This window comes from Anabrus simplex, chromosome 10 (genome assembly GCF_040414725.1).
Source record: "Anabrus simplex isolate iqAnaSimp1 chromosome 10, ASM4041472v1, whole genome shotgun sequence".
In the NCBI taxonomy this organism is placed as follows: Eukaryota; Metazoa; Arthropoda; class Insecta; order Orthoptera; family Tettigoniidae; genus Anabrus; species Anabrus simplex.
The window spans coordinates 25,387,198-25,407,890 of record NC_090274.1 but is presented as its reverse complement, the minus strand read 5'-3'; the positions used below and the strand labels follow the sequence as shown (position 1 = coordinate 25,407,890).

At 39.4% G+C, this 20,693-nt stretch overlaps 1 protein-coding gene across 2 annotated transcripts in view; it reads left to right on the top strand.

Annotated features, from left to right (window-relative positions):
* Positions 1–778: 778 nt before the first annotated feature.
* Positions 779–20,693, top strand: part of LOC136882289 (nascent polypeptide-associated complex subunit alpha, muscle-specific form) — a 137,550-nt gene continuing 117,635 nt past the window's right edge. The window contains exon 1 of one of the 2 annotated variants that reach the window (XM_068229505.1): positions 779–1,084. In XM_068229505.1, coding sequence (XP_068085606.1) covers positions 1,078–1,084 — 7 coding nt within the window. In that variant the 5' untranslated portion in view covers positions 779–1,077. The remainder of the gene's footprint in view (positions 1,085–20,693) is intronic. The other variant, XM_067154857.2, reaches the window with a different exon arrangement.

The window sequence follows — 20,693 nt, the reverse complement described above, 5'->3', positions numbered from 1 at the left end:
AATGCTGACGATGGGGTTCGAACCCATCATCTACCGAATGAAACCTCACAGCTATGCGATCCTAACTGCACAGCCAACTCACTCGATAATGTTCATTTAATTTGGTGGCTGAGAGACATAGTTTTTTAAAATAATATACTGTGCTCTTAACGTTCCACACTACTGCAAATGTATATAGAATTATGACCCGTTAAAGTAGTTTCTAGCCCATTAATAAACAGAGGACATGAGAGGGAGTAATACAGCTGGTTAATTGAATTTGGTAGGCACCCAAAATTGCTACAGTTAATCTAAACTTCAAGAAAAATATCCAACTTAAACTAGCAAAAGGGAATGAATAATTAGAGATAACTTCAAAAATACACGTCATGTTCCTAATTAAATCAATAAAAGTGCAGGCAAAGTTGGGCATTATAATTGGTGTAATATAGTATTTAAAAAATGGCAAAAGATTTATGCAATTTGAAAGAAGAGCAGAGTGCTGTAGGCCTACTCACATGTTTATATTTCTCTGAACTATGAAAATGGATTTCTATTAAATATTTATAAAAGAAATAGAACTTAATTTATTTAGAAAATTATGCCAGAACGTGTGAATACTCATTTAATCCTATACGATTTCAAGTTGTTTCTTCCCTTCGCAGAGGAATAATCGTCGCTGCACTAGAAAACCCCAATTTAAAAGTACCGCGACAAATCTACAGTGCTGACAACAGACTCGCCCATTAATTAGAAATGGATACGTCTCATAACAGAATTGGAGCATGAAAATGTAGTTAATTTACACAAAATACGTACATTTTCAAGTAAATATAATTAATTACTAAGTATTTTGACAATTTATAGCGTATTAATGAAGTCGTTATGATGTTGCAGCTTTGGCTATGCTGGTCACCCAGAATCCTTCATTAACCTTGTTGCTCTTGGCTGTTGGTCCATCTATAATATCGTCTCAGTCGTTCCCCGAATGAATTTATAAGCAGTTCGTATGATCCACTGCTCTTCACGTTGAGTGTGCTGTGCACCTGTTCGAAGCAAACTTTTATCGCATTTTGAAACCAATTAACTCGAAGAAAAATGAGTGGTATGTATGAATGTGACCATTATTTTTATTTTAGTGCTAGAATAAAGTATTTTACTTAGTAGAATACGGTATCGAAATATTTGCGTAGGATTCCGTTAATTAGATCAAGTGCACGCCCATTGACGTCCGTGATTTAAATGAAATGCATAGTTTATTAATAGTTTTTTCACTGACTTGCATCACATGAAAAGGAACCGGTTTTTTGTAACCTTCGTAGTAGACCGACTGTGTTTACAACCGCTCTGACGGTGGGGCTCGTCCTTCTTAAGGTTAAGTTATTCCCTCAACCTTGTACGACTGACCTTACGAACTTGCTAATCTGGAGTGTCTCGCGTCGCAAGACGTTGTGTTTTCTTGAACTATATTTCTCTTAAACCGGCTTCGTTTGACACAAATGACGTAAAATTAAATCTTATCATAACTCGCAAATTCCCCCTTGCCTGTCGCGCAAGACTGGTTTACTTACGAGGTCATGTGTTCGATGTAATGTGATAGCCAAGGGAACTGCCGCTTGCCTCTCACTGCGATTAGTACAATTCTGTGGTATTTATCTGTTACTTTTAACGTTAAATATGATGTTTCGTTGTTTAGGATTACAAATTAATCGTTTGTTCCGCCTGAGGCCTGCAAATTGCGAAACTGGAGTAGCCTAGCCTGATGGTTTTATTTTTTAATTAAAAAAGAAAGAGTCTTCACCTTCACCTGCAAAAGCATTTCAGTATCATTTCAGTGCCCGCTTACCTTCATACGTAATGAATTGGTCTATGATCCCCCCTTTCACCCTTTCTGTTCATATTTTACTGTCACCAGAAAAGTAGCTGGAGCTCCAAAGAATGCTGCTGAATTTATAATCCAGCGTACTCATTTGCCATGCTTGTGTAAAAAAAAAAAAAAAAAAATTCAAATAAACAGTCATTGCCAAACTTACAATTACTTATAACAAGAGTTACACACACGTGTACATCTTCATTATAGACTATTATACCTTTCAACATGTGAATTGCGGTCACTAAACACCTCCACAATTCTGTATTTGCAACTAGCCATGAGGCCTCATTTGATTACACTCTTATTAAATAATTGAAAACAGAGTCCAACCATCATCTCCTTGGTCTCCTACTTCTCACCGAAACCGAGTCCATTATTCTCCTATGTAATCTGCCCTCCACTTGGCTCCCTTGACCCCATCACTGAAGCTAGTGTATGTGTACAGCTTCATCCATCAAGTTTATTCCTAATATAACCTTTATCTCATTCAATGTACCTTCCTACCATTGTTCCCACCTGTTTGTTTAATGGTTCTTAAGCGGGTTACTATAGTTGCGTCCTTTCTTATAAGCCACAGGCAGTGGCCGAGAGTGATCATGAGAGTCGGGAGACCAGTTTCTTTGGAATAGGAGTGGGCATCCCGGATGGTGCTTGTACCGCTAGGACTACCCAGTTCATTGATAGTCCCTAAACCATTACATTGAAAACACTCACTGCGACCTTTATGTAAGTAGCGTAGCATCCTACTTGACAGAATTTACCGTGCATGCTCCGAATGTTTTAAGCGAGCCTCGGAGGCCTATGTGAGTGACGGGAGTCCCACTTCACTTTGCATGTAGAGAAATGCCTTGCTTAAATAATAGTTATTTTCCCATGTAGCAATGAATTGTATCCTGAACATCACACAAATGTTAACTGACTCATATAAGCTTGAAATAGTGTTACAGTATGGAATACTATATGCGCGCAAGGAGCAGATTAACCGGGACACTGATTCATTAAACCTGTAAAAAAATGTTTTCTAATTTTCATTAGGCCTCGATAGTGTACTTGTATATTTCAAGGAAACAAGCTTATATAGCTTTTCATGCGGTTGACATATTTGAACACTCTTAAGAGTGACTTTCTGAACCAAAGTCAGTACTACCATTTGTTGCACTCAGCCTGGCTTTGTATTTATCAGTCACAAGTACAAGTAATCATTTTTTCTGTATTGAGATTCAGCCAGGTTAGTGAAATACCATATCCATCTATTTTAATCTTTCTTGCCCAGTTCTATCCAATCTTAATGTGGGTTTACCGGGTGAGTTGGCCGTGTGATTAGAGGCGTGCAGCTGTTAGCTTGCGTCCAGGAGATAGTGGGTTCACTCCCCACCATCGGCGGCTCTGAAGATGGTTTTTCGTGGTTTCCCATTTTGACACCAGGCAAGTGCTGGGGCTGTACCTTAATTAAGGCCACGGCTGCTTCCTTCCCACTCCTAGGTCTTTTTTTATCCCATCATCGCCATCGGGCCTATCTCTGTGGCTGCAGATTGTAAAAAATTTAATCTGGGTTTTCATCAATCTGTCTTCCTTCCCAGATTTTTGTTCCATATTTTTGTTCTGACGTTCTCTCACAAATCATATTCTTCTTCTTCTTTCGCCCTTATCCAGGAAGCTCCTTGTTCGGGCTGTGGATCATTGACCTCCATCAATTTCTCTCACCTTTGGGATACTCCTTAGATCTTTGTTTTTGGCTCGCCGCATTCGCAGACAATTGGCTAAATCATCTGTTCACATTTCTTCATTTTAAAACACAGCTTTTTTCATTTTTGATGCTGGATACAATTTCAGATTGGGTCCAGGACTACAGTACGCGGAACTTTTAGTGGTACTTCTGCTCCCTAATGCAGAATCGGTAGACCTCGGTTATCTTTGAGATTTGTATTGGCAACCTCTGACACAAAAAATATGAAACCATTATGGATCACAGTGAGACATCTATAATTGCAACACTTTTAATACTGTTGTTATTTACACAGCAAAACTCGAAACATTAGTGATGGCAATAAACAGAGAGGGACAACCAGCGAACATCATGCTAGGAAACCATCCACTAGAAAGTGTGGAAAGCTTTACATACCTCAGCAGTGTAATATCTCCAGATACACTAGCCACAAAAGAGGTGGCGAATAGAGTGCAGCAAGTATTAACAATCCTCTGAGATTGCAAAGTACCAACAAAATCAAAGCTGATGATGTTCAATCAGTACTTCATACCAATCTTAACCTATGGTTTTGAAACCTGCACGCTCACTAAGAAAGACTCATCAAGGTTGCAGGTATCCGAGATGAAGTTCCTTAGGTTCACAGTTCAAAAAACCAAACTGGACAAGTTGAGGAATGATGTGGTTAGGAAGGGAGCTGGGATTGTTACATCATTGTTAGATCGAGTCAGCTTGTCCAGACTGAGGTGGTTTGGTCATGTAATGAGCCAACAAGAACAGCATGTTGACTTGGAGCGACATGTGGCAGGGAAATGGATGGTGGGAAGACCAAGAACCCACTGTATGGACATTGCAGATCGGGGAAGGACACTGGATGATGACATTAACATCAGAACATATCTCAATAAGACAGAATGGAAGAGGCTTGCCAACAGTACCCAGGAAACTGGAACTGTAAAATAATGATGATAGTTTACACAACAAAGTCAAAATATAGGTTAAGCTTGAACATGAGTGAGGAAAATCAAGGTACATCACAGGAACAACCTAGATCGCCTACACGGTAATGACGGTTGAGAAAATTCATATCGTTCGATGATACTATCGATTTAATTCAGATTTCATTCCCGAATGCAAGCTCATAACTGCACGGCAAACTCGCTCAATTTACGTAATATTAATACATGTTTGAGTCCATGTAAATACTGTAAAACTGTTTATTTAAATGGAAAATCTTCATTATTGTCAGCATAATTGGACGAGTGTCGTGCGCAAGCAGTGTATGGATTAGCATGTTATAATGTAATAATATAGTCTGGATTAGCATCAAATCGCATGCGAGCACTCGATTCTGCGGGACGTAACAAATCCGTCTGGTACTCCACAGCAACCGAGTGATTATGAACGAGCTAGAAGTTCAATATCCTCTGTTATGTCTTCTTTGTGATGACACTAAAATAGTTCATTTTTGCAGTTAATGTTTATCTGTCTTAATATTATTGTTAATGGTCTGAGGGGAATAAGTTTAAAATTTATCATAACATCCATTTTTCACGTAGTATTCCCCACCCGGCTACTCATTCCTGCCACACAGCAGACAAAAATTTCTGGGGAGAACGCTGACTTTTTGTGTTGGAAAGCATAAAATGGACTTGCATTGTTTTCTGAATATTCCTGTCGTGACGAGGCTTACTAAAGCTTGCAGTGCAAGATGTCAACTAGTTAAATGTCAGAGAAATAAACAATCTTTGAAATCCATTGCCAATACCTACATATATTATCTTTCTGTGTCTAGATCAAACACCGTTCTTCCAGAACTCAGTAGCATGACTGATTCATGTTTGGGCAGGTTAGTATATGTTTCTGATTCTGAGTGTCCTCACATTCACAAAGGGTGTCGCTTGATGCACTAATCCCCACTTCATGAAGTTATCCTTACATCTGGATACACCAACAACTAAATGTTTGAGAGACCTCAAAGTGGTATATGGCAAGTCAAGTCCTAGTGGCAGTTCTTCCTTTATCTTTCAGTGGGAGATGCAGTTCCTCCTTCCAGCTTGTAAGCCTGGCTCTTTTGGGAGAGCAAGGCAAAGGAGTTCATCGCCCGCTTTACGGGCCCCAACGTGCTCCTCGGAGACTGTGATCACATAACATTATTAATGAAGCTGGGTCCATAGTGAAAATATAATGCAGACGTGCTAACTCTCCCCTCCCCCAAATTTAAGTGAGAGACTCTCTATTTTTGGTCCTTCTTCCCTTTCTCCTGATCGCAGAGACTTATGTCTGGATTTTGAGAACAGATTTAGTATTCCTGTATTTTTTGAAAATCGCAAGTTTTTCCTCGTTCTTTAAGTAGCTGGAGAGAATTGATGTTCAGTGGACACTGACAACACAGATGCTATCAGCTGGTGGTGTTCTTAAATATGACAGAATCCCTAACATAATGCTTTTTAATCATTTCCACATAGCAATGCCAATTGTGAGACTATTTTTTAGCATATTTAAAAGGACAAAACTCTATTTAGATCAAAGCTTTCCGAAAAAGAAATCTGGAAAATATTCAACCTTAAAACCCGTTCAGGGTCAGTGCTTCGAGCATTAATCTAGTTCAGAAATATATGAAGAGTCATGTGTTCTAAAGCTGATACATGCAGTATTCAGTATTTATACTGTTAATTAATTAATTAATAGGAGAAATTACATAATTGAGTTGTATGATGTGTTAAATATTCTCAAAGTTACATCATCAGTGATGTGTGCTAATATGTTGGGATATGGACGTCAAAAAAATCCTCCTGATTTTTTACTTTTGAAAGTTGGCATGTCTGATAATGCATCTGCACCATACATTGAGGCCTGGTGTTCACACTTTGCTCAATGAAGGGTTGTGATCTTGGTCTACGGTAGAGCCTCAGAAGGTCAGGCAAGTACTTGTCTGATACTCAACAAAATCACGGAACTCAAGTGATACCTCTGCTGAGTTGTCTGATATGAGTAGTAGTAAACTCAGTCATTAAAGTCAAATGATTACCTCTGAGGAGTCTTCAAACTAATCATTTGACACTCAAGCATCTGAAGACATCTGCCAAGTAGCAGTCACCCTGTTTTTAATGGCTACAAGTTTTAAAAATTAATATGAAGTTTCCATTCTTTAGTTCCTTTGAAAATTTGATTACATGCCTATCATTAATGCTGCAAGTTTGAAATTAGCTGATAGAAGATCCACAAAAATTGAGATCACCAACAAAGTTAAAAAAAAAAAAAAAAAAAAAGACATTTATACCAGCAAGTATGAAGACGTCTATGGGATTCCCAAATCACTGAAAGAACTAGACTGAAAATTTATAGTAGTTTCTTTATGCTTGTCCTTATGTACAACTTTCCTAGCGTTTGTGCATTGGTGCAGGTCCGCTTTTAAACATGCTATCCTCCACTAGAGAGGACGTCTTCCTTGTCTTCCTTGATGCAGGGTCACTTCTTCGGACAACCTCGGGATCGAGAACTTCCTTGATCAAATTGGAGGGCTTTATGTATCATTAAGCCTGCAGGGACTTAGTTATACGTCTTGTATCTTCTCTGGGATAGGTGCCACTCCCATTGCCTTCGGACATCTTAATTTCTGACATGGTCCAATCTTGTAAAACCGAGTGACCAACGTAACATTTTCATCTCGAGTGGAAATTAAATGCCTAAGCACTTTGGTCCAAAGAAAAATAAAGGTCAAGATCCGTAGTCAAGTAATGCGTCAGTAGGCTCAAGTTAAACAGTCATCATCTTTAACAGTTTCCAGCCTTCTGCCAGGTCTATTGGGAACATAAACCTCTCCACAATCTTCTGTCTTCTGACATTGTTTTTTTTATTTTTTTATTATCTTTTTCCATTAAAGTCCTCTGGCCTCCCTTGCAGCCATCTGTCTCTTAGTCATTCTTTAAGTCTCCTTCCATTCTCATATCAAACATTCTTCTGCGGAATCTTTCCTCATTCATTTTCCGCATGTGTCCATACTGCTGTAATCAGAGTTGGGAAATAATTGAGTAAAAGTGATTGAGTTACTTGTACAAAATATTTTTAGTAATTTTTATTTATAAACATTACTTTTTTAACATCCAGTTCCATGGTTAAAGGGTTAGCACACTGGCCTTTAGTCCAGAGGGTCCCACGTTCGATTGCTGGCCAGCTCGGGGATTTTGACCTTCATGGTTAATTCAGATGGCTCGGCGGCTGGGTGTGTGTGGCGTCTTAATCATTAGAATTCATCACACGTAGGATCCCATCCTCATCGATGCGCAGGTCGCCTTACGGCGTCAGTCATTCTTTCTCATTATATTAGACATGTTTGTGAAATTAATAACTAATTCGATAGAAGGCAGTTTGGTTTTAGGAAAGGTTATTCCACTGAAGCTCAACTTGTAGGATTCCAGCAAAATATAGCAGATATCTTGGATTCAGGAGGTCAAATGGACTGTGTCGCGATTGACCTCTCTAAAGCATTTGATAGGGTGGAACATGGAAGACTACTGGCAAAAATGAGTGCAATTGGACTGGACAAAAGAGCGACGGAATGGTTTGCTATAATACTAGAAAATAGATCTCAGAGAATTAGAGTAGGCAAAGCTTTGTCTGACCCTGTAATAATTAAGAGGGGAATTCCTCAAGGCAGTATTATTGGACCTTTGTTTGCTTGTATGTACTGCAAATGATATGAGTAAAGAAGTGGAATCAAAGGGATTTTTGCGGATGATGTTATTCTGTACAGAGTAATAAATAAGTTACAAGATTGTGAGCAACTGCAACATGACCTTGATAATGTTGTGAGATGGACAGCAGGCAATGGTATGATGATAAATGGGGTTAAAAGTCGGGTTGTGAGTTTCACACATAGGAAAAGTCCTCTCAGTTTCAATTACTGCGTTGATGGGGTGAAAGTTCCTTTTGGGGATCATTGTAAGTATCTAGGTGCTAATATAAGGAAAGATCTTCATGGGATTGTAAATAAAGGATACAGATCTCTGCATATGATTATGAGGGTGTTTAGGGGTTGTAGTAAGGATGTAAAGGAGAGGGCATACAAGTCTCTGGTAAGACCCCAACTGAAGTATGGTTCCAGTGTATGGGACCCTCACCAGGATTACTTGATTCAAGAACTGGAAAAAATCCAAAGAAAAGCAGCTCGATTTGTTCTGGGTGATTTCTGACAAAAGAGTAGCGTTACAAAAATGTTGTGAAGTTTGGGCTGGGAAGAATTGGAAGAAAGAAGACGAGCTGCTCTACTAAATTTGAGTGGCATCTTTAAAAGTAGAAAAGTTGGAATTCGAGAGGACGAATTGAGACAAATATTCATTTATAGGAAGGGGAGTTAGGGATTGGAATAACTTACCAAGGGAGATGTTCAATAAATTTCCAATTTCTTTGAAATCATTTAAGAAAAAACTAGGAAAACAATAGATAGGGAATCTCGCACCTGGGCGACTGCCCTAAATACAAATCAGTACTGATTGATTCATTGTCAGCTCAAAAGACCTCCACCAGGCCTCTTCGGAGGCCACACACTATTATTATTATTATTATTATTATTATTATTATTATTATTATTATTATTATTATTATTATTATTATTTTTATTATTATTATTTTCAAAATGTAATTTTTAATCGTAATGTAGGCCTCCTCCTTCGAATAAAATGGTAATCATTATAATCCAATATTTGATATACATCACATGGAAGCATAAATGGGAACAAAATTGGTAATGATTTATTTATTTTTTTATTTATTTATTTCATGCCGTCATTTGTGGCATGAAAGTCCAGGTCGAGGCTTAGTGATGATCATTTTAAGGACCAATTATTTGGGGAGTAAATGACAAATACTTTAATAAAAATATACAGGAAATAATAATTTTGAATGTCCCAAGGTATCGTGTTTAGTCTCTCTTATTGTTGATAGTCACCTAGTGTGTGTCTGGCAACATGGCTAAATGGTTAGCGTGTTTGCCTTTGGTCACAGGGGTCCTGGGTTCGATCTCCGGCAGGGTCGGGAATTTTAACCATCGTTGGTTAATTTCGCTGGCATGGGGGCTGGGTGTATGTGTCGTCTTAATCATTATTTCATCCTCATCACATGCGCAGGTCACTTACGGGCGTCAAATCAAAAGACCTGCACTTGGCAAGCCGAAGTCCTCGGACACTCCTGGCACTAAAAGCCATACGCCGTTTCGTTTCACCTAGTGTGTGTGTCTTAAAAAAAATTAGTCAATGTCTTTTTCTTAGCAAGCTTTGGAACTGTTCCATTCTCTTGTGGTGGGGGGAGTCATTTATTTTATTAAAACTGGTGTACTGTGAAGCAATTTTAGGTTTACTAATTACTTGTTGAAAAAGTAATTTGTGATTGTAATTGAGTAAAATATTTCTCAGATGACTAACTCAGCCCAGGTACTTTTTTCATGTACCTCTCCCGTCACTTATTGTAATCTTGATCTTTCTATTCTAGCTGTTCGGGTTTTTCTTTCACTGCCACTCCGACTCTTTCATTCCTTCATCTGTCCAATCTTGTCACTCCACTCCTACTCCTAAGGAACTTCATCTCACTGGCCTGTATACTTCATTACCGAAGTCTCTAATGCATAAGTCAGGATAGGAACATGGTAGGTCTTACTCAAAATATATTTGCACCTCACTGAATGAAACCTTCTTTAAGGCCAGGCTAAGATGGTTTTGTTACCTAAAGAATTACAAAGAAGTGCAAAGAAGGGGCTGGAAACTGTTGTTGTTTTGTGAAAATTTTGCTGCATGTTTCTGTCTTAAAGAGTCTTGTTTCAAAGATTTGAGAAGGGAAGGATTGTTACAGAATCCTAAATGCAGGTGACAGTAAGAGTGGAAGAATAACAAGGACAAGATTGACGTATTTTGGCGAGAACTTGCAGTGGGAGGAACAAGGCAGGCTGGCAGACAGCCTTACTGCGTATGCACTCTATGCTTCTATTTTTGTAGCAGGCATCTTGCCAGTATGAGGTTCTTCCTCTCAAATAGCGTGTCTCTCATCTGTATGCTGTAGTAATGTTGCTCCCTGATGTGCTCCCTTCAACAGAAATCATGTGTCTACTATTTTTTTCCTGACTGTGCCTAGATAAAGGAAAATTATTGTGAAATCTATTCATATTTTTGTACTGTACAGTAGACTGTCAATTATCTGGCATGCAGATTAACCATGGTATTCTAGAACAGGGTAGAAAGCAAGAAAATATGCAATTAAAAGTTCCTTGAAGATACTTGAGTAAGACATTAAAAGACATGCTGTGTATTGATTAAGGTGGAACGAACAGTACTACACTGCCAATCTAACAGTCCATAGTTCTAGTGCTGGAATTACCAGGCCGCAGACATGCGCGAACACTCCTCTGCGATTATTCCGTTAAATGTGGGCACTGCTCATTCTAATCAGTGCCTCAGAATAGGGACTGAGTAGCTGGAATGCTATATACAGTCAACATGTAACAACCTCCTTTGTTGCTTCAGTATACTGTACCTGTTCCCTCGGAATCCATGTCTAATTCGTATTGCATCACTTACTACAGTATATCACGTGGCACCAGTGCTTACTTGCCCCAGATCTCTATGTCCCATATCCTACTAGCAAAATCCCTTGAGAAAATAAAATTCAGCATCAACATCACGTGGCTACAGATGCGGAATAATGACGATGATGATACACTGAACTAGAAAAGTCTAGCTATTTTCTTGTAACATTCCTGTACGTTCATTCTTGGACTTTTCTTCTCAAAAATTCTAAATTTCAAAACCCCAATTCTATTTTCCATGCCTTACAAAGTTCCTACCCACATTTTCTACCCACCCTAAACTACTCCTCCTTCATCTCCCTATCTTATCCTTCCTCAACACCGTTTAACTTCAATCTCTTTTATTCTTCTCTTATTCCACTATTCCTCTTCCTCTATTAATTTCTCCTATCTTTTCTCTTCATCTAAAAAAAAATGCCACCTTCATTTCGGTTCTTCTCATTCAAATTTAACTCTTCACTTGCGCCGACTTCAACTACTTCAATCACGACCTGAATTTCTTACATTTTAAAAAATAGCACACTGTGCATATATGTTTTCATTTGTTTCCGATATTGCACTTTTTACCATATTTTTTCTCTTCACCATTGTTTTTTTCACGTCAACTGTTCCAAAAATTTACAGGATCACAATTACTTATTCAGTTATATTGAATTATATTATATGTATCTATATATACTTACATTCCCGCAACCGAAGCAAATACTGGATCATTAAGCTATTCTTCATTTTACGTTGGCATTTGAAACCACAGTGTCTGATGTTGAATATATCGAGCTGATCACTGGGAGCTGGCAAGTTACTTCAATTGATCTACTCATCTTCAGCTTCAGCACGATTATGGATCTTCATATGTGTTCGATTGTGTTATGACTTTGTGCCTGACAATGTATACAAGCTAGCTCATTTAACCGTTCTCCGCTTTTCATAAACATTATAAGACTTTGCCTAACACTGCGTGTGCCATACTGCCGTTCAGAAAATTACGCACTGTTTCTTTTAAGTGACTTACATTTTACTTCTTCTAAATTTTACAGTGTCTACCCCCGTCATTTTTATATTGCCTCTTCTACTGATCCGGAGTGAACTTGATCTTTTCTTTTCTTTTTCCTATGCATTGTTTTTCATGTTTTAATCGGCTGATGATGACCTGGACTAGGGTCGAAACCGGTACCACTTCTACTTATTATTAAATAAAATTGTCATCGCTGCATTTCTTATTCTTTTGTATTGAAGAGGTTGAACCTCTTTATTTATTATTTCAATTTTAACTAAGAACAGCAGTGTCAAACAAAAACAGACGTGCCAGGCTGAATAGCTCATATGGTAAGAGCACTGCCCTTTTGACTCCAGGTTGGCAGATTTGAACTTGGCTCATTCTGGTGGTGTTCAAACATGCTCAAATACACCAGTCTTGTCAGTAGATTTGCCAGCACGTGAAAGAATTCCTGTGGGAAAAAATTTTGGCACTTCAGAAAAAGTAGTAGTAGTTGTCGGTGGAACATAAAACATTTTTTTCTTTTGCTATTGGCTTAACGTCTCACCGGCACAGATAGGTCTCTTGGCGGCGATGGAATAGGAAAGGCCTAGGAGTTGGAAGGAAGCGGCCCCTTAATTAAAGTGCAGCCCCGGCATTTGCCTGGTGTGAAAATGGGGAAACCACGGTAAACCGTCTCCGGGGCTGCCGACAGTGGGATTCAAACCCACTATCTCCCGGATGCAAGCTCGCAGCCGCACGCCCCTAACTGTGTGGCCAATTTGCCCGGTAATAACATTATTATTAAAAGTTGATGTGGCATAACCTAATGCAGTAGCCTATGGGGCTGCCCTATATTTTATCTGTTTTGCTGGTGGGGCCTAGTGTTTATAATGCACTATATCTTCTGGTATGGGCTAGAACAATATTTATTGCTTTCTTTGACCTGTCCCTGTCTCAACCTTGACTTTAACAATATGAAAGTGACTGACGTATGAGTGATGCTATTTTAGTAATGCCATTCCTTATGCAACCAGTTCCCGTTAAGTTTGGTGTGAAAAATGTTGGTCATAGGGTCGAACGATGCTTACATTACAGTGGGCTAGGCAGACTGGCTCAGTGAAGGAAGCAACAGGAAACTACACCATTCCTAATTTAAAAAAAAATTTGCTTCACGTCTTACTGACACACACAGGTCTTACGGCGACGATGGGATAGGAAAGGGTTAGGAGAGGGAAGGAAGCTGCCCTGGTCTTAATTAAGGTACAGCCTTAGCATTTGCCTGCTGTGAAAATGGGAAACCATGCAAAACCATCTTCAGGACTGCTGACTGTGGGGTTCGAACCCACTACCCCCTGAATGCAGGCTGACAGCTGTACGGTCCAAACTGCAGGGTCACACACACACACACACACACACACACACACACACACAGAGTGTGTCTGTTAGCAGTCATAATGCACGATGACTGTTCCTTGCCTCAACTCCAGAGGAGTCCAGTAACTCGCGCAATCAGCACAGTCAACTCAATTATCTCATGGTCAGCGTGGCTGCTCTACACATTGGACTACTCAGCACGTATTACTCAGGAGGTCTGTAACATGGAACCACTAAGCAACAGTGCCGACACTTTAGCGTTACTCTGTCCTACTCACTCCAGTAACAACTGTCACGATAGCCATGCTCCTATAAGAATACCTTTTCAATACAATATATATATATTTATTTATTTACACTGTTCACGCCCATATTAGAGCAGCAAAATCAACCTTTTACAATAAAATCTTTAAAAAAATATGCACATCAAAAAATACGTTTATTTTTAAAACTTGATAATTTCTTCTTATCCCAAAACTTCTTCATTCTAGGTGATCTTGCAGCCCGTTCTGCTGATATACTGCTTACGTTTTGATGTTTTAAGTGATAGTTTTGTATATTTGTTCTTTAGAATCTTCTTCTCTTCTCTATTTTCAATTTGCTCTGTAGTAATTTTCAATTCATCCAGAACTATTTGTATTTCTTGAAACCAAGTGTTTTTTGTTTTACTATTTCAAAAGAAATCAAAAAGCTGTTTTAGGAGTGTAAAATTTGGCGAACGGCATTTGTGCCCAAAAAATGCAATCCTCCGTTATCTCATCATGTCAATTTCCTTGTAAATTACTGAATTGGGTAAACGTCTCCACTGGCCATCAAGCTGATGTTTTTCATTAATAATTGTCCGGAGAATTCTATCCGTTTTCTGAAGTTTGTCTGTTGTTGCTTGAATATTACGTTTGAATAATGTTTCACTTGCATACGTTGCTTCTGGTTTGATGACGGAGTTATAATGGCGAAATTTAGCATTAATTGAAAGAGACTTTTTTTTTTGTAACTTGGCCATGTGCTCATCTCAGTTTTAGAGTTCTGTTATCTATGGATGCTTTTTCATTTTCATTCCAAGTGACAATTTCACCAAGATATTTAAATTTATTTACAACTTTTATTTTCTGAGTATTATTTAATATAATATGTGGAGTGTGAACTTTAAAGGAAGATATCATTTCAGTTTTCTCAAAATATATTTACAACCCAACCTTTGCTGCTTATCTTGCTAGTTCCTCTACTTGAAATTTTGCTTCTATACTATTTGCTAATACCAAGCTCGATAGCTGCAGTCGCTTAAGTGCGGCCAGTACCCAGTAATACCAATATAAATGATCCGTTATTGGACATTATAAATTTTCCAGCTAACTCATTCCTGGTTGCCAGCGTTTCGCCCTCGTGTGCTAGGCTGGGCTCATCAGTTGGTACCTAGCACCCCTACCAAGACGCTGGCTAGTGCATACCGGGGAGGCCACTGCGTAGGCTAATTGTAGCCACCGGCAGTGCCAATGCACTATGAGACACTTTGTCTCATTATCAAAAATTGATGCCTGCTTGGCCATCAGATGATTAGATGTTGATTCCCATAGGGAATCTGAAATATTTGTTCTTATAATGTCCAATAACGGATCATTTATATTGGTATTATAAATTTACTCATTCGGAACAAATATTTCAGATTCCCTATGGGAATCAACATCTAATCAGTATCCAGTATTCGGGAGATAGTAGGTTTGAACCCCACTGTCGGCAGCCCTGAAGATGGTTTTCCGTGATTTCCCATTTTCACACCAGGCAAATGCTGGGGCTGTATCTTAATTAAGGCCATGGCCTCCCCACTCCTAGCCCTTTCCTGTCCCATCGTCGCCATAAAACATATCTATGTCAGTGCGACGTAAAGCAACTAGCCACTATTTGCTAATAGCGCCAGATCATCAGTAAATGAAAGACAGTTTAGTTGAATATTATATATTATATTATAGTTTATATTATATTATATTATTACATTTACTTGATATATTTATATCTCTGGTGATGAAGTACTGGAATTTTCGAGCTACAGCTAGTGGAGGAATATTCTTGTTTCATCTATGAGATCGTCCATGGGGAAATAAGATGAAAGCACAATAGGAGGAGGAGCCACAGCATTCCTCAGCCCGGCTGTGAGGTCCCCGGCCTGGCTTACTCATCCCTTCCAGGAAATACCGAAGTGGGCTTCTGTAGGGTTGGTGGTCAGCTTAGCACGTAAACTATATTAATAGCAGCAAAGTTCCTTAAGCAAATAGAGGATAGGTTTGCTGGGAGACCTTTTGGAGTGGCGACCCCATTGTAATGGTAGCCTGTATGTGGTATGGTACTAGTAAATCAACCCTGGAAAATGTTAGGGTGTCCCCAGCTTAAGGCGACGTGCAGTTCTCAGGGTACTGGGGGAACTGTGAGAAATGGGCGACCAGTAACCAACATTAAGATAGACCTAGAACAAGGTGGATTGAATCAGTGAACAGCGGCACAAGAAGATGAAATTTAGACTGGGGCAAGATCGTGGAAGAGGAATGGTGGAAGGAAGAGGAAGATGGGGAAGTGCCATAAATACCCCAACCCAGAAGGAGCTGGATAAGGGGAAATGATGGTGATGATGATGATGATGATGATGATGATGATGATGATGATGATGATGATGATGTTAGCTGGGAGAATAATAAACTTTGCCATGGATGGTAAGAGAAGCAGAGGGAGCCCTTTGAGGTAACTTCGTTCTTAATGATTGTGAGGTAGGAGATGTAGAACTAGATGAGGCTACACTGCTGGTTGTTTTTTTTTTTTTTTTTTTTTTTTTTTTAATGATCTGCTTTACGTCGCACTGGCACAGATAGGTTTTATGGCCACGATGAGTTAGGAAAGGAGTGGGAAGGAAGCAGCCATGGCCTTACTTAAAGTACAGCCTCAGCATTTGCTTGGTATGAAAATGGGAAACTACAGAAAACCATCTTTAGGGCTGCTGACAGTGTGGTTCAAACCCACTATCTCCCAATGCAAGCTCATGGGTGTGCACCCCGAACCTCACTGCCAGCACACTCTGTAGTGTTGGTTGCAAATAGAGGATACTGGAGATGTTCATTTCATTCAGAGGCTTTCAAAAGGCCTATAATAACGTCTTTAATAAAGATGTGTGTGTCATATTTGACCACATAAGTTCAAACTAAACAGATTAAGGACACACTCTACAGTAACATATTGTTTTACAGTGAGTCATTTGTTTGTGTCCCCAGTTTCAGAATAATAGTACACTGTTTCATCACAATCATCCAGCAATTGCTGCTCCTAAAGACCACACATTGCCTTAAGAAGTTGCCTCTTTCTTTGCCAATCAGGAAGAGCTTTGGATCTCAGTCTAAGGAAACTCCTCTTATTTGTGACAAAGCTGAGAGTCAAACCCAAGCAACCAGGAAGGTGCTATACTAAGCCCTAGATCATGGCAGCAGCTACTCTGAAGGATATATATTCCTTTGTTTGTAAAGTTTATTTATATATGTCCCCATTAAGAAGTTATCTGAATGGGCCTACCTCAATCAGCTCACCTGTTCCAGACAATAGCCATCTCCTTGTCAATGTTCCAACTCTTGCTTTTTGAGGAACACTAATCTTTCATCAAATTAATTCAAAAGCCTCATTATCCCATGGATTCTGTTCACTTTCAGGACAGTGTTTTTGGCTTCTAAGATGCAGTTTACCTCATCTCATTGGTCATTGGTCTGTAACAGACCAAGATGGGAGTAGACATCCAGTGGTTTGATCCCAGGTTATGATGAATGTTAAGGAATATCAGAACATTATATTTTTCCAAGAATTAAGTTCTGAATGGATCAGTAGTAGACTGTCAGTATCCAGACCCCAAGATGATGGGTTCATATGCAGCCGAGGTAGTTGTATTATGTCAGCATGTAAAAGATCTCTAGCAACAAATTTGCTGTTTATCGTACAAAATAAAACTTGATCACCCAAGAGAGGTCCACTTCCTCTGGTATAGTAAAAATGTAATGTTGAAATTTTAAGCAAAATATGGACAGTAACTAGTGTAGAAAGGAGAATAGAAGCCTTTGAAGCGTGGTGTTACAGAAGAAGGGTTGATTAGATCACAAATGAAGAGATGCTGAATTGATTTCACGAGAGGAGAGATATGGCCAAATGGCAACACTATCTGATGACCGCCAATGCATACTGTTTACATTGAGGAAGAGAGCTTGTATACGGTTGGAGGAGGAAGGAAAGATCTTGAGAGATATATAGGGCACCAAAAATCAAAGTGAATTTTGACTACATAGATTGAGACAGGAGCTGTACGAGAGCGTAGAAATAATTTTTAATGTGGCGTAAAAGAGAAGGTTAAGATTTGTGTGGCACCCAATGAGGGTGGACAACAACAGGTTGACCTAGAAGATATGGAACACGGCATGCTTAACGGGAAATATCTGGATGAAGGAAGTCCGCAAGGATTGTAAGATAACTGACATAACTGGAAAAAAAAAAAAAAAAAAAAAAAAAAAAAACCCAGACGGCAGTTTAGGATATGTCTGGCTTCAGGAGACTGGTGGAAGGTCGGAAATGGACTGACACTATGATCAAGATTTGGATCATAGAAGCAGAGAGAAACAGCAAGGATGAAGGCGCACTCAACAAGTCGCTCATGATCTTAAGGTATCGTAGCAAACCAGATAAAATAAATAGCCTAGTGATTTGGGGCAAGGACAAGGAGAAAATCCAAGCTATTAGTGGACACATGATGCCAAATATTTGAAAAGTTTGGTTTGAAACTGTGGACTAGAGGAGAGTGAGTTGAAAGAGGGATAATCAAAATACGCTGTGAACTATTGGGAGGTTCTACAAAACTTCAATTACCTGGGAAGTGTTTGTCAGAAGATGGAAAGGTGGACAAGAATCAAGATTTTACAGTTTGTTAAAGATATAAGAGGGAGAGTCAATAAATAAGTCACAAATATGTGTGTGCCTTATACCATTTGAAATTATGCACGCAAGTTTTGCCAGCAGATGGCAGTATGTGTATGCTTGTCGTATGACATCTCGCAGGCACTCAGTCAGAGGCTGTTAAGGCACGATGGCACATGTGTTGCATGACTGTACACGAGAAGAACAGCGTGCAGTTGTGGGTTTTTTGTGGGCCAAAGGACTGTCCACAGAAGAAGTGCATCGCGAAATTCATTCCGTCTATGGTGAGAACTGTTTCTCACGGAAAGCTGTGTTCAATTGGATCCAAAGTTTAACCATGGAAGAAAAGCATCAGAGATGGGGAGCGTCCTGGTCGTCCTGCGGAGGTGTCGACTGCAACCACATTGCAGCGTGTGGAGCAATTCATCCGTAATGACCGGCGTGTGACGATTGATTTTCATCTGTTTGAGCCCCTAAAAAATCATTTGGGTGGCCGTTATTTTGATACAGATGATGCCGTAATCTGAGGTTACACGTTGGCTGCGACAGCAACCAAAGGACTTCTTTGCTGCTGGCTTTCAAGGACTTGTAAAGAGATGGGATAAGTGCCTGAATGTGCAGGGTGAATATGTGGAAAAGTGAAATAAATGTCAAAAAGTTACTTTGATAATTTTTTTGCATCAGTTCACTTTTGCGACTTGTTTATTGACTCACCCTCATGGTATGGAACAAGGAAATGTCTATGAAATGCTGAAAGATGTACAATCAGTATTATGCTGCAGGAGCATGGACATTTACAGAACAATTTAGTTCCTTTTCTGGGTTGAAACGTGTTGTTGTTTTCTGTACATTCCATATCCGAGCAGGGGTATTTCAGTCACCTTCACAAAGAATACTACAGTATATTCGAAACTTCAGAAAAATGTACAGAATGTACAGGAAACAGCAGCACGGTTCAACCCGGAAGAAGACCTAAATAACTCTACACACAGTGGAAACGTCACTTCTAAGATTTACAGAACAGGATTGAGGCTGCAAAAATGAAGATTTTTCAGAAGCATGTTGCAGGCTGGTGTAGGTCTTTCAGGTTGACGCCGTATAGGTGACCTGTGCATCTGCGAGAGTACGGCCCTACCTAGGACTGATTCTAATGCTGAAAACGGCACACACCCTGCCCTTGAACCTTAGGAGTTTTAAGCAATGAAAGTTAAAATCCCCAACCCGACTGGGAATTGAACCCAGGACCCCTTGGACATGCTAACCATTTGGCCATGGAGCTGGGCAGCACGTTAGATGAAATCAGTAGAAAGAGAGAGAGAGAGGAGTGGTGTGTTCAGAATGAAGAAGTCAGGAATGCTGTGCTATAGGTTGAGCCCTGCGTGGATATACAAAATAATATTCACATCCGCGAATGGTTATCAGTGGATAATTTAAATAGTTAACTACAGTATATTACACCCAAGGTATTGAAACGGATAGATCTATTAACATAATACAATAGACCTGGCACCAGAACCCCTACAGTCACAGGTTTATTAGGGATTTTCTCTTGCGACGACTACCGACGTATTGACCTTTGTTCCTTCCGTCCATTAATTGCGGACCGGACCCAGTTACGCTTAGGTCAGATTTACGGCTTTTTCATCTCAAGCCTCTTTATATATCTCTGTTCTCCCATACCAGTGTCAAGGGTCACCTAACCACTAGCAAAATCAAAAGTATACCTAAGTGAAAATAAATAAACATAATTATTTAGAAATTATCCGCACTACCATACATTTTGTATCCGCCAAGACACTAACTTCGTGGATATCCGTAGCCGTGGATATACAAAATATTATTCGCTCCGCATCCCCACTTTCTTCATCTGCATACACTAATAGTTGCAGATATTGCAACTATTTGACTGTATTACACCCAAAGTATTGAAACGGATATATCTGTTAATACAATACAATAGGCCTAATGCCTGGCAACAGCCTCCTACAGCGGCAGGTTTATAAGGGATTTCTTGACATATTAAGCAGTTTTCCTTTGGAAGCTTGTTCCTTCCTTTCACTAATTGCGGGCAGGAGCCAGTTAGGATTACGTCAGATTTACGGCTTTATGGACTCAAGGCTCTTTATTTACCACAATTCTCCCATCCCAATGTCAAGGGTCGCTTCACCACAAGCAAACATAACTTCATAGAATGTATGAAAGACTCATTCATCGATATTTCTGTAGTATACCAGAGTGAAAATCACTAAACATAATTATTCAGAAATTATCAGAAAAA